This window comes from Balaenoptera acutorostrata, chromosome 4, assembly GCF_949987535.1.
Source record: "Balaenoptera acutorostrata chromosome 4, mBalAcu1.1, whole genome shotgun sequence".
NCBI lineage: Eukaryota > Metazoa > Chordata > Mammalia > Artiodactyla > Balaenopteridae > Balaenoptera > Balaenoptera acutorostrata.
In genome coordinates, this window is record NC_080067.1 from 68,262,793 (window position 1) to 68,277,508 (window position 14,716).

At 35.4% G+C, this 14,716-nt stretch overlaps 1 protein-coding gene across 7 annotated transcripts in view; it reads left to right on the forward strand.

The window, feature by feature from the left end:
• Positions 1-14,716, forward strand: part of VPS8 (VPS8 subunit of CORVET complex) — a 280,256-nt gene that overhangs the window by 30,958 nt on the left and 234,582 nt on the right. For all 7 annotated transcript variants that reach the window (XM_057545206.1, XM_057545205.1, XM_057545207.1 and 4 more), the window contains exons 7-12: positions 94-148; positions 8,270-8,394; positions 9,145-9,231; positions 11,969-12,036; positions 13,316-13,469; positions 13,572-13,631. In XM_057545206.1, the coding sequence (XP_057401189.1) occupies positions 94-148; positions 8,270-8,394; positions 9,145-9,231; positions 11,969-12,036; positions 13,316-13,469; positions 13,572-13,631 (549 nt within the window). The remainder of the gene's footprint in view (positions 1-93; positions 149-8,269; positions 8,395-9,144; positions 9,232-11,968; positions 12,037-13,315; positions 13,470-13,571; positions 13,632-14,716) is intronic.

The window sequence follows — 14,716 nt, forward strand, 5'->3', positions numbered from 1 at the left end:
GGTGCCTAGAGGAAAGAAAACCAGCAAATTCAATTCTGATTATTTCAAGATCCTTGTAATGTCTTAAAATGTAATCTTCTCTTTTGTTCTCAGGCAGTGTCGAGTCTGATAGCAGTGGGTACATCTCATGGATTGGCTTTAATATTTGGTAAATTTTCTACCTACTTTCCTTATTTTAAATATTAAGTATTTGGGTTTTTTTTAATAATGTCTTTTAATCACAGTTTATATAGTAAACTTTATTTGAAAAAAGCCAGAAAAACTTGAAAAGTAGCGGTCAGCATTTTTATAGTTAAAAATTACTTGACTCAGCTTCATTTTGTTGCTCATTGCAAGTTTATTTTCTTCTGTATGAATTTATAAGCTATCATATCATATCTTTTGACTCTCTGCAGACCTAGACAAAAAGGATATAAAGTTGAGAGGTTGGCATTTTGTCTGCCTCTGATTTGTGGTGGTGCTAATGTTTTAGTCTAAATCATATCTGAGTAGTTGGTATTTGAAAAGATCTTCAGGGAAAGAGATTCCCAGGCTTTCTCAGTAATTTTCAGTAACTCTTACTGACAGTAAGTTTTTTTTCATTTACATTGTAAACCCCTCTAAACTGAAAAATTTTTAGCCCATAATCACTTTCTTTTTTTGGTTGAGAAGAGAACTTAGCTAGTTTTATTTGAATGGTAAGTGATAGTCCTAAGTATTTTCTCATTTTTTTTTCCTACATGAGACTAAATAAACCTAGTTTTAATCTTTCTTTGCTTTTGCATTCAATACTATGAGCAGAACATTTTGTTCTGTTTACTTAAAAACTATTAGATAATATTTTCCTGTCATTTTTAGTGTTCTCTATGGATCTTAAGTCTTTTGCAACTTTCTTAAATGGAATTCCTGATGACACTGTATTTTAGTAAGGACTCTACAGGATATTGTGTAAGGATTACCTGGGAAGACCTTAATAGCAGAACCACAGTTTGATCTCTGTGGGCCTTGCATTTTTATTTATCATATGAGTGAATAACTAGTTATTTTCCCTTGTTTTTGAACAATTTGACTTCCTATTTATAAATTTTCCATTATGCCAAAAGCCTTATTTATCATGTGTTTTTAACACCTAGTCTTTTCAAAGGCGATTGATATAAATAATAAAGTTTTATTGTCTGGGGATGAGAAGAATGGAAAGAAAAATATAATTCTCTTTAGAGAACTTTAGAATTGATTCTTTAAACAATTTTTTCTTATTCCATAATATGTGTTCATAATAAAAAAATTAGATGAGCAAAAGGTTGAAGATACACCAAATTCTGCCATCCAGGAATAATTCCTAACATTTCTGTATGGCCTTCTAATCTTTTTTCCTGTACATGTGTGTATATATATGTACACACCCCCAAATGGGATCATGTTAATTTGTAACCTGCATTTTCATTATAATGAACATCTTTCCATGTGATTATTAGTCATCTGTAACATAATTTTTTTCTGTATTAAGTTATTAGCTTTTTTTTTTTAATTGAAGTATGATCGATTTACAATGTTGTGTTTCTGGTGTACATCAAAGCGATTCAGTTTATATATATATATATTCGTTTTCATATTCTTTTCCATTATGGTTTATTACAGGATATTGAATATAGTTCCCTATGCTATACAGTAGAACCTTGTTTATCTGTTTTATATATGGTGGTTTGTATCTGCTAATCTCAAACTTCTAACTTACCCCTCCCCCTTTCCTTTGGTAACCGTAAGTTTGTCTTCTATGTCTGTGAGTCTGTTTCTGTGTAACATCATTTTTAATGGCCACGTTTTACTTAATCATTTCCTACTATAAGACATTTAGGTTGTTTCTAACCAGAAAGTAGAGTGATGAACATCTTTGTAACTGCATTTTTGTTCACATGATTACTTCCTTAGGACAAATTCCTGAAAGTGGGCTTGCTTAGGTCAGGGTATGAACATTTTAAACACTTCTGATGTATACTGCCTAATTGCCTTCTAGAAAGTTTTACCAGCTTGCTCTCCTATCACGTGTAAGAGTGCTTGTTTTCCTATGAGGGCATAGTTGGTATCAGATTGATAGAATTCTGGGAAAGGATCTTCAAAGGACTTTTAGTTCAATCCCCTTATTTACATATGAGGTGACTGAGAACCAGAGAGGTTAAGTGACATGTACAGAGCCAAATTCAGAATCAAGGAATACTGAATCCTAAGATCAGTACATTTCCACACTTCCAAGCAGTTCTCCAGTTCTGAGAGAAAAGGAGGCAAATTGCAAGATACATAAAGGAAAGAATGGAAGAACTAAGATGAATGAGGATAAAATATAATGTACGTGTTTATCTGTCAGCAGAATACATGTTTATTTTTGTTCCACTTACCAGTACTCACTTTTCTTCAACTCTATCTGCTTTAATATCCCTTCCTTACCACAAGGTTATAAGAATATGTGCCTGCTTATAATCAAATCCATGCAGAGCTTACTGCAACAAATTAAAATGAAGTCTTTTAAAGTAAAAACTAACAGAGAAGAAGAGCTTATTGTCTTTCATTACTGTCTCCTTAATTTCCTTGGGCCAGCTTTCTAATTTTTTTAGACCCCAGCAACTTTCTTGTAGATTTGATGAAATAATAATCTTTCATTACAGTCTCATGAAAAAGAAAGTATGCCATAATGAACATTTTGAGAAAGGATCATAATATTCTAGTTATGCTTTGGATTTTTAATCATGCAGTTAATAAATTTTACTCATTTTTGTGGGAATCAGATATTTGGACAATGAGTTTTAACAAATGGATTAAAATTTGCTTGAAAGCCAGGAAAAAAATGGCAGAGTAATAATACTATGAAGTGTCTAGATTAGAGGTCTGGGTTAAATCTGATCTTTTAAACATCTTTGTTGATCATAGGAAAAAGTGCAGAACTGTACTTGTTTAAGTACCACTAGATTCTCTTTGGAATAGAGGCCTGGGTCATTAAAATAGTAATCATTATAAGCTTCTTAAACGTCATGTAAATTGCCTATTCTTATGGAATTATAGGTATATGGTATTTATTATGTATCTTGGTTCTTACCTAACTATAGGATCTCAACAATTTGAATCTTAATAAAGATATCTCCCTATCCTAAGGCCCTTAGTTTTCCATTTTTTGGGTTGTTAGTATACTTTAGTAGATTATCTTTTGGAAATTGTTTTTGTTTTTATCAAACTTAATGGACTTGGATTTACTGTGCTAAAGTTTGGATATTATGCATTTTCTTTATTTCCATAACCAATACCTAAATATAAATGCTAGATGTATCATTTAATCACATTTAGTATCATTCCCACAGATAACTGAAGTTTATCACTTATACTCTTGAAATTTTACCTGTCTTTTCTCTGAACTTTTGAACTGATTTCTTGCTTTTCTCTTTTTTTTGATCTTTTCTCCATGGATTCAAAGGAAAAGGTATAGTAATTTTGGTTTGCATGAGTGACTCTTTTTCTTTTGACCTTTTTAATGTTGAAAAAGAATGTTACTAGTTACAGTCAATGTCCTCTTATGAAATGCTTATTGAAAAGTTTTGAAATTAAAGTAGGGAATTGTTAAAAATTGTAAATATATGCATACCTTCAATGTTTTATTTTAAATGAAAATAAATCATTGAATATTGATCTTAATCTTTTGGCATAGACCAAAACTGTTTCTTTGAGTTTGTATCTGCCAGTTGGACGTCTGCAGCATCTTTTTTGGCATAAGCTGCATCAGTGATGGGTCATGCAAAATTTGTACTTTTACTTAAAAAAAAGAGGTAAAAGCTTAGGCACCTGTGAATCAGTCGAAGTGTGCAAAATTTTAGATTTTCATAAAACTTCTTTTCAGTTTTCTGCAGTTATCTTGTCCATACCTTACTTCATGACAGTTAATTTAAAGCAACTCATCTTTACCAGGTCTTTCTAAAACATTCATTGAGCTTTCATAGAAACAACAGCTCTTTCTTTTCCACTGTATTTCATCAGTTGACAATATTGTTTAATTACATGTTTAAAGTACAGTAATATTACAGTGGCATGAACAGGTTTGGAAATGAACACAACTGACTTTTCGTAAGCATCTGAGTGCTAGAAAATAGCCAGTTAGCTGTGGGGAGTCAGTGTATCGTGGGCTTTAGTCAGTAAGCTTTATAGAGGGAATGGAGAACTTTAATTCTGTGTGTTTGTTAGATGGCGGTCAGGTAAAGTGCTTCTGCTGTTTTATGATCATTGATGATGAAAAATGTTTCCTAATAACTCTTTTCTTCTCCTTTGGTCTTAGAGAATATTTTAATAATGCACAAAGGAGTAGTATTGAAGAATGGTGAATACTGGCAATAAAAGTAGAGCTCTACACACATAATTAGATTTTGATTCCTTCTAGGATCTAGGTATTTCCTTCTTTGATGGTCTTTGGGATGTAGTTAAAACAAATTAGGGGTGAAGAAATAGAGGATTAGATTAATTTTGGTATATGGAGAGAGAGCAGAAATTCTTGAAGTATGTACAAATTTAGATTTTATGGCTATTATAGACTTTATATGTTTTTTATGGCTTTTCTTTGCTACTTAGCACATTACTCTTAAGCCTAGAATATGCTGAGATCTACCCTAAGTAAAGTGTACTGCGAAAGGTATACTGATAAAGAAATAGATATAATTCATTTCACTATCAAATGGATGTGCTTTTTGTGGTATCTGGGCTTCGAGTTCTCTTAATTAATTGGTAGGCTATTTATTATCATTAATAATAATTCTTCGTGGGACTTTCTTGATGGACCAGTGGTAAAGAATCCACCTTACAATGCAGGGGACACGGGTTCAATCCCTGGTCAAGGAACTAAGATCCCACATGCCACGGGGCAACTAAGCCCGCGCTCCACAACTACTGAGCTCGAGTGCCTCAACTAGAGCCCACGTGCCGCAAACAACAGAGCCCATGAGCCCTGGAGCCTGTGCGCCACAACTAGAGAAGAGAAAACCCGCACGCCACAACTAGAGAGAAGCCCGTGCACCACAAGGAAGAGCCCGCACACTGCAACAAAAGATCCCGCATGCCTCAACGAAGATCCCGCATGCCGAAACTAAGACCCAACTCGGCCAAAGAAAAAATCTTAAAAAAAATTCTTTGCATGTGTACCATTGGATAGTTTTCATATTTTTCATAGGCATTTACAAAATTTACGCTCTATGCCAACTCTTTGAAGTTTATAGGAAAAATGATAGTCTCATTTCATATTTCTTGCCCAGATCAGGAGCCCCATTGGAGGAGGAGAATGTGGAGAGCTCTGATTTTCACCTTTCTTGCTTCTGTCCAGGTCCTTTTGTTCTTTTCATGTAGCTTTAGAAATTAAGTGTTTGGAAGAGGTTTTAAGTTTGTCTTCACCAAATACGTTTCCCCAGAATTGTCTAGAAAAATCTGGACTACAGAATGTTCTTCTAGTAGAAGAAACCTCTTCAATAAGACCCTGCTTTCTTCTTTCCCCAGAGATTCTACCTTTTCTGATTTTAGTCTAAACTGTATAGCAAGTTTGTTAATATGGCACCATAAATATAGAATGTATAATGACAGCAATAAGAATTGATAAGTATCTTTGTGGAGTTAAACTATATTACATTTTATGCACTGTCTATTACCTCACAGCCACTCTACCTTATAAAGAGACATTATAAATATAATGAATACATTGTAAAAGTTAAGGACAAAAATTGACAATGTTTTCATTAACATAGTCCTGTGGGATGTAAATTTAATACATATTTCAGGAGTGACCAAGGCTGATAATGTGGTCCTTGTCTTAGCTAGTTTTTTAGTACACAGGACCCACAGTCAGGAAAGCAGAGTCATGTTTGGGTTTTTAATGTAGAAGTTAGATGTGTCTTTTTCCTTCCCTCTTTTTTTCTCTATTTCCTTTTTTTTAATGGTACCCTTATTCTCTATTTTGTCATACTCCTTAATTCTCCTGTGCTTACTTTCCCTGAGTTATAAGAGTACTTAAATAGTATAATATTTAAAATAAATTTATTTATTTATTTGTTTCTGGCTGCGTTGGGTCCTCATTGCTGCACACGGGCTTTCTCTAGTTGCAGCGAGCGGGGGCTCCTCTTCGTTGCGGTGCGTGGGCTTCTCATGGCGGTGGCTTCTCTTGTTGCGGAACACAGGCTCTAGGCATGCGGGCTTCAGTAGTTGTGGCATGTGGGCTCAGTAGTTGTGGCTTGCGGGCTCTAGAGCGCAGGCTCAGTAGCTGTGACACACAGGCTTAGTTGCTCTGTGGCGTGTGGGATCTTCCCGGACCAGGGCTCGAACCCGTGTCCCCTGCATTGGCAGGCGGATTCTTAACCACTGTGCCACCAGGGAAGCCCAAATAGTCTAATTTAAAGTATGAACTTAGGTAAAGCAGAAAGCATTAGTTAGTGTCTTTAAGTATTGGTGGATCAGAGCTGTATAGAGTTTGGATCTCAAAACCGGGATTACAAAGGATCTCAGCAGGATGCTATTCAAACACTACTCTCCTAGAAGGCAGGCAGCCCAGGCTAAAGGGACTTCTTTTTGAGGCTGGTGGGGAATTTCTGTCTTTGTCCTCTTACTTTCAGCCCATTCATTGGACTACTCGCATGACCCAAAGTGGTAGCATATATAGAAAATTGTTGCCCAACCACTGAATCTTGACAATTTGCAGAATAAGGTATATGGATAATCCACTAACTGTAAAGGTAGCTCTGACAAAATAAGAATCATGGAAAACACTATTTTAGGCATGCAATTTAGTAAAGCAAAATAAAATGTGATGTCATTTTTAGAGTCAGGAAAAAGGAAATTTTAATAACTTGGATTAAACTGGAGGAGGGAGGAACGTATGTAAGGAAAAAATAAGGAAAAAAATCTGTAATTGTTATCATTTTAGATTTGAGTAAACAGGACTTTTAAAATATATCAGACCTTGTATATTTATGAATTTTATTCCTTTTCTGATATTCATCTTGGAAGGCTAAGATCTAAAATGATTTCAGAAAACATCAAATATTTCCTATGTGCTAGATAGAATACAACCATTAATTGTGTCAGAACTCCTGGGGAGGTGGGGGTTGCTATTTGAGCCTGCTTATGAACACAGAAGAATATTCTTACAGTAGTCACTTTGGATGGGCAAAAGGACTTACCTAGTATTATTCCTTACATTTGAGAATGAATGTCTTTAGGCTCTTTCTGATTACTAGATTTACCTTTATAGGAGGAAGATTTGCAAGTGTGGCAGCTATTCAGATGATTGTCAGATGGCTTCTGTGTGCAAGGCACCAGTCTAGGTATTCTGGGGATGTTAATTCACTCATGATCTCAGCCCTTAGAGAGGTCATAGTCTAAGAGTGAGAGTAAGATGTATTTACCTCCAAAAACTAGCACATAGATAGTGAAGGGAAGCACAAACAATGGCTGGGGGAGTTAAGAGAACTCCTGATTGTGCAAGTATGGTAGTTTTTTTCCCCCTTAAACAGTTAAATTTTGTAGGCATGCCTTCTTATGTTTAAATTTTTTATTTCATTGTTTTCAAGTGGGTACAATAATGAACTCTATATAATATAAAATAAGCATTGCCTAGGAGAAGCCCTAGAGGAATTTAATTATTAGATAATAAGGTTTAATAATTATCTGAGTGCCTCCTGGAGAAATCAGAGATGATTACGGCAAAATTCTTGCCCTTAAGTAACTTAATCTAGTAGAGATTTGAATTATTTGCTTTTAGCATATCAAATGTTGATGCTTGAAAAGAATTTTCTTAAGCAGTTTAAACATACCCTGTGATTTTATTTATATTGTTCATTTGCCTGGTAAACCTTTTCTCCATGGATAATATAATGTAAATTTCAGCCAAACTCTAAATTAATAAATTTTGATTTTTGAAGTTTTAAAGCTGCTTTAAAAGGTGGTATTTCATGTAACCTTGCATCCTAAAAATAGCAAGAAATACAATTCTAGAATGAAAGTTAGTTCAAAGAGCTTTCGTAGGATTTTTTTTAACTTATTAGCAAGTTTTGTATTATGCTTCCTTGTAGTTGTTGTTTTTTTCTGCTTTCTTAGTGTCTAATTCAATGCCCAGTGTCTAGTAGATGCTCAATAAATATATTTTAAGATGAATGTAACTTCATCGTTTGATTCTTTTGATACTTGCTACCTCAAAGTGTTTGAAGACAAGCCTGTACGAAGTATCTATTGATTCCTGCCTTCATTTCTTTCACTTGATTTTATCAATGGCTTTCTTTAGATCAGAATCAAGCTTTGCGACTCTGTCTGGGTAGCACTAGTGTTGGAGGTCAATATGGAGCCATCTCTGCCCTCAGTATCAACAGCGACTGCTCACGACTTCTCTGTGGCTTTGCTAAAGGACAGGTAAATAGGAACTTAATTTTCCCCATAAGACAATGTAAAATCAATTTAAAAAAAAAGTATGATCTCTAGATCAGTATCTCGAAGACTAAAACGTGTTATAAAGTGACATGTCTGTAGAGCTAACCTGAGTTTGCTTAGTCTGACTTTTGTCCAAATTTTTAAATATTATCGACTGAGCCAGAGTCTGTGATTTTTAATATCTTAATTCATATGTCCATATAAGTAAATAGGTTTTATAAACCAACCAGGCTGTTATACAAAATTTACTTTCTTACTGTAGTGAGGATAATTGTTGTTGACTTTTAAGGACACTATATTCTGCTTTGTGTATTCTTATTACTGTGTTCCTAGATAACTATTTTGGTATTTCTTTTTCTTCTGAAACTGGCAGTAAGTTTTGTTTCTTCTCTTCTTCTGACATATTAATTGGTTTGGCAGTAAGCCTTTCTATAATTTTTACCAGTGCTAAAGAGATTGACTCATTAAAGAAATTTCTTTTACCTCTCAGTAAAACAACAAGATTTAAAATCTGAAGGGTAAAGTAGGTTGGGCAGGATGAGGGGAGGATGAAGATGAAATAAAGGCCCCACGCTTTAGTGGATCTGCAACCTTTAGTTATGTTTTAACTTTATAGTTCTTTGTCTGCAATGTTTATAGACCAGGAATAGATTATTTCAGCCAAAAGCCAGGAAACTTAAGTCCAAAAAAAGAGCAATAAATTTGTTTTTAAAGCATTTAGTTGTCTTATAGATCACTATGTGGGATTTGGCCAGTGGAAAACTTCTAAGATCAATAACAGATGCTCATCCTCCAGGAACAGCAATATTGCATATTAAGGTAAAGTCCTTATTTTCTTTTTCTAATCATCTTCATTATTATGCCTTTGTATCCATTTTTAAGTAGATTTCTTTATAAACAGAATCCTTGAAAGTGAACTGTCTTTTATTTGACTGGCCCAACAAGATGTTTTCCCAAGTTAAAACCAGAGATGGGCTGGCATGGTAACATTCAGCTGTAAGTTGTATTGAAATCTAGTAGATGTAGCAGGAAGGAGAGTAAATTGATGTGATCCTGGACGAAAGGCTGGCAGCAAAGACAGGCAGTACCCTACCGAAAACCCATGTGCAGATTTTAAAAGGTCTTTTTACTTTGTTTAGTCCGCCAGGATTTTATTGCTGAGGCAGTGTGCTCTGTCACACTTTGTTGGGAATTACCTGAAGTTCAAGGCACCAATTGTGAAAGAACCAAGCTTTGCATTATGTTTAGAAACAAATCTGTTGGTTTATTTTCTTTCAGGCCTCCAAAGGAAAAGCATCAAGATTTGAATCTTGGCTTTCTCCTTACATGCCTGAAAATAATAAACCAACTTAGGTAACAGATTTCATTTACAAATGCAATGCGAACCTTGGTTTTTGTATGCTGTCAAGCCCATGTTCAGAAGTATAAAATGTACAGGACTATAACTAAGGAAGTCTAAAATCAGATCTTCTGGATTTTAACCATGTACACATTTGGTTACTTAGCTGTGCAGACCTCTCTTATCCATACACATTCTTTTTAAAGTCTGGTAGCATCTGGAGTTTATGTGTCTGCATCTCGGTTAGTTACGTAAAAGTCTTTTGTGACAAAGCAGCATTGAAGCATTTAGTTACAATGAAAACAACCAAGACAAGTAAAAGTAGAGAGAATTTCTCCTCTTTCTGAATATCATGGCAGTTTATCTTGACCTCTTTTCATACGGCATGAGCCAACCTCTAATATGTTGTAGTTGTTTGTGTTATGTCTTATCTCCTTTAAAAGATTGAGATCTTTGAAACCAGGATCTGTTTCTCTTTAATTTTTGTGTGTTACATGTAGTAGCACATTACAATAAATAGTGCTCAATAAATGTTTGGTTGGTTGTTTATAAAAGTCCCGTCCATTTGCAGAAAAAAGCAAAATCTTTGGGAGAAGCAATAGGAAACAGAAGAGATAAAGGCAGAGAGAAAAAGGCAGAAGAGATAAAGGCAGAAGAATGCAGCTGACGTTAAAAGCAGACTAGTAGTGGACATTGTGTTGCTTGGGAATGGTGATAAGTGCAGACACTGACTTTACTTCTGAGGTCTTCCATTGACAACCTCCATTCATTTTTTTTTTTTTTTTTTTTTTTTTATCGCTTCAGCATTTATTGTTTGCAGCATTTATGCTAATGGCCCTACTGGCTGCTGTGAGCTGATAGGGTTTTGTAATTTGGGTTTGCGTGTCTTTGAAAATTCGTAGAACTCATCATTTTTCTCCACCGTTTTCTTTTCTCATGTTTCATGATTATCTCCAGACTCATTTGTGGTGCCTCAAAGAGCAATGGTTCATTGTTTTCCATGGCTAATATTCCATTGTGTACATGGACCACTTCTTCTTTATCCATTCACCTCTGCCCGGGTAGAAATTCCAGCAGAAATTCCAAACCTCTTACTCATTGTTCTCCAGACTTAACCCTACACATCCCATCAATAACAGTCTGGGCTTTAATTCATTTATATATACATATGTATGTGTGTGTGTGTGTGTGTATATATATATATATATATATATATATATATAAATATTTATTTAAAAATTATTTAAATATGCTAGTGTACTATATTTAGGTACATTATAAAACACATACACAAGAAGTAGAAAATTAATAAATAAAATCATGAGTGCTGTTATTTTCCCTACACTCCACTTTGGCAACTACTCAGCTAGGCCTTGAGAACAAAGATGTAGGACTTCTTTACCCGTGTGTGGGGTTGAGGAAGAATAATTTCATAGTAGCCTCCTGTACCTCTACCATCCCTGAAGAGCACAAAGGCATGAGATTTAGGATGGTTTCACAAACCTCTGGGGTTAGGGAGATTAGTCACTGTAAATGATACAAATTAAGTTATTCAATTTTGTATCCTACAACACTCATATCTACCATACCGCATAAGCCCTTAGGACCATCTGTCATTGTGAACATTATTTATTATTTGAGTTTTCCAGAGTAGATAATAATAACTGAAGTATACTCTGTCGAAGAAGATTGAGGGGGCAGCACGTTTTAGGAAGAGTTACATAAAAAGTTAAACTGCTTTACATGCAGTGGATTAACTCTTCAGTTATTGGAAAACATATTCCAATAAGTTTATTTCCCAAAGATACCAAATGTCTTTCACTGTGTCTTTATTCTTGAAAGCTAGGCAACTGCAAATGTATCCAAAGTATCCTATTTAGCTTAATAGCAAGTTAGAAAAAATTAATGTAAGAACCTAAGTAGAGAACTTTAGGGCTGTTATGAGTCATAGTTTGTATTTTTCTTTTACCCTGATGAAAGGTGGTTTTTGCTTTTTTTAAAGCCTCATTTTCTTAAAGATATTGAGCCATTTTTATTCCAAATATGGGTAAGTTTGTATGTTTAGAGTACTGAGGTAGATCTAGTTTAGGTGATTTCAAATGCTATTAAATGTGTTTGTCTTAGATTTTTAAAATTTTATAATTTTTTCCCTTACCTTTTTAATACTTGATTGGTTGTCTGAAAATGTATAAGAAAATAAATTCCTTCTCTGTTTAGTTTACAGATGATCCAACTCTTGCAGTTTGCAACGACAGCGGAGGCTCTGTTTTTGAATTGACATTTAAGTAAGAGACTAATGGACATTTGTAGACAAATGAAAAGATTAGCTCCAGTTTAATGACTTGAAGTTGAATATGAAGAGGTCTGGAAAACCCATGTGATTGGAAATAGGTTGTGGCTGTGTATTACACTTAACCTGGGGGGGCTTATAGAACATACAGAGCACCAGGCCGGGCCTCCCCAAATTCTATCACAGTAGATCCGAGATGGGATTCTAGACTCCTACTCCCCAGAGTATTCATAAGCTCTGTCAATCTTGGGAACCATTATCCTGGAGTATCTCACTAATTTCCATTTAGGCCCCAGGCCCAGTTGATTATAACCATAATGGCCAGGTGTAGAAAGGTTTTTATTGCCTTGGCATTGCCCTGTTTACTCTTTAAATAAGAGGAAAGACTATTTAGATACATGGAAGAACATTTATAAATCTGAGTTTAAAAAGTAGAACAAAAAATTCAATGTGTATTGTATTTCCATAAGTTCTTCAAAGTAAGGACTATGTTTCTTGTATTTCTCATACCTTCTAACAATGTCGAGCCCAAAGTAATTGCTTAAAAAATTCTATTGATTTATTCAGCTAATGTTTATTGAGCATCTCCTATGTGCAGGCATTGTTCTAGACACCAGAGTTACAGCTATGAACCAGACAAGGTTGCTACTCCAATAGAACTTACATTCTAGTTGGGTCGGGGGTAGGGAGACACAATAAACCAATGCATAAATGAAATAACTGTAGATAGTTATGAGTACTGTGAAAAAAATAAAACAGGTCAGTGTGCTGGAGTGCATTTGAGTATAATTTAGGAAGACTTCTCTCCGAAGGCGACATTTGAGCAAAGACCTGAATGACAGTCTGGTCAACAAGTGGAAAGATCTAGAAGAAGTATTCCAGGCAGAGGGATGTTCAAGCACAAAGCCTTTGAGGTGGGCACAGCGTGGCATGCTGGAGCAGTGGAGAGAAAGACGGTGTGGCTGGATCATGCGTTTGTCAGGAGCAGCAGTAGTGGGAGAGGAGTGAAGGCAGGAGCCAGATCATATAGGACCTTTTAAACATGGCGAAGAGTGGATTTTATTTTATGTACAGTGGCAAGCCATTGGAGATTTTTTAGGAGAAGGGTGATAAATCTGACCCACACATTAAAAATGACGTGCTGATGTCATGTGGAGTTTGGATTGTTGGGGGCAGGAGTAGGAGTTAGGAGGCTTTTTTAGTAGGCCACGCTAGGGCTATAGCGCCTTGGATCATTGCTAAGTTGATCTGGCATTTTTTGGTTACATTTTCAGGAGAGTGATGGGAGTGAGAACATGTGAATCTAGATGCCTGTTCAGTGGTTCCAAGGGTGAAGTTTGCTGTATTGAGCCTCTCCATTCTAAGCCCGAGTTGAAAGATCATCCCATCACACAGTTTTCCTTATTGGCCATGGCATCCTTAACAAAGGTAGGTGTATTTAGAAGTTGACGCTCATAACTTTAGAGGCTTTGAATACCAAACATTTGAAAATTGCAGGGTAAATATTAAAATGTATTTTTTCCCCTAAAGATACTGGTCATTGGATTGAAGCCATCCTTGAAAGTGTGGATGACTTTTCCTTATGGACGGGTAAGTAAGGCTCTCCATCTTATTGGTAAAAAGACCATGTCAGGAGGTTGGGGAAAATGACTTGCAAGTGACACATTCTGTGAGGTTGTCAGAAAACTAGGTAGAATGGAAATCAGTGCTGCAAAGGTCACTGTCTGATTACCTTGATGTGACCAAAGCAGCATAAGCTGGTGACTACAGCAGTAACCTGGGGATCACAAGATCTGTACTTTTCTACCTTTATTCTGTTAAGTTTTTCTCTCATGAACAGCTGCTGCTTTGATAATGAACTACTGATAGAGAACACCCCACCGTAATACCCAGCATGAATTGCTGCTGCATACTCTTTCCTTGGCTTCTTCTGCCTCTGATATTTTACTTTGGAGGATGATACTTCTCAGAATGTATTATGCACACCTCAATTTCCCTTTTCTTTTTCCTGATTGGTTGTTTTCAAAGAGTTGTTTTCTTCCAGTGTGTATATGAGGAGAGGCATTGATGGGATGGGATGGGATGGAGAATGATGGTGCAGAACGAAGACTAGTTCAAAAAGTAGCCGCTGTAATGAGGGAGCTCACTCTTCTGTTTTCTTGTTGGTACTCGGTGTATCTTTGGGCCGCAGGGGAAGCAGGTCTGCCCTTTCAGCTGGCAAAGCTGGCTTATATTTGCCATTAACGGTTCTTAGGTGAGCTTCATTGGCTAATTGAGATTTATCATGGTAGTATGTGTTTACATCTCTTTGTATGTTTTTATTGGTGTTTTTTCCAACATTTTATTAGGAACATTTTCAAACAAATAGAGAAGTTGAAAGAATTTTACATTGAACATCTATATTCTTACCATTGTAAAACTCTACCATTAGCATTTTATTGTATTTTATTATATACCTGTTCATCGCTATATGCTCCCATCAAATTATGTTTTTTTAAATGTATTTCCAAGTAAATTACAGAAATTAGTACTCTTTTTTCCTAAATATTCAACATGCATATGATTAAGTACAGTTCAGTATTTGTTGACGTTTTTCCTTTGGTGTAACAATTTACATACAACAAATGTACAGATCTTGAGTGTACATTTGCTGAACTTTGCCAAGATGTATGTAC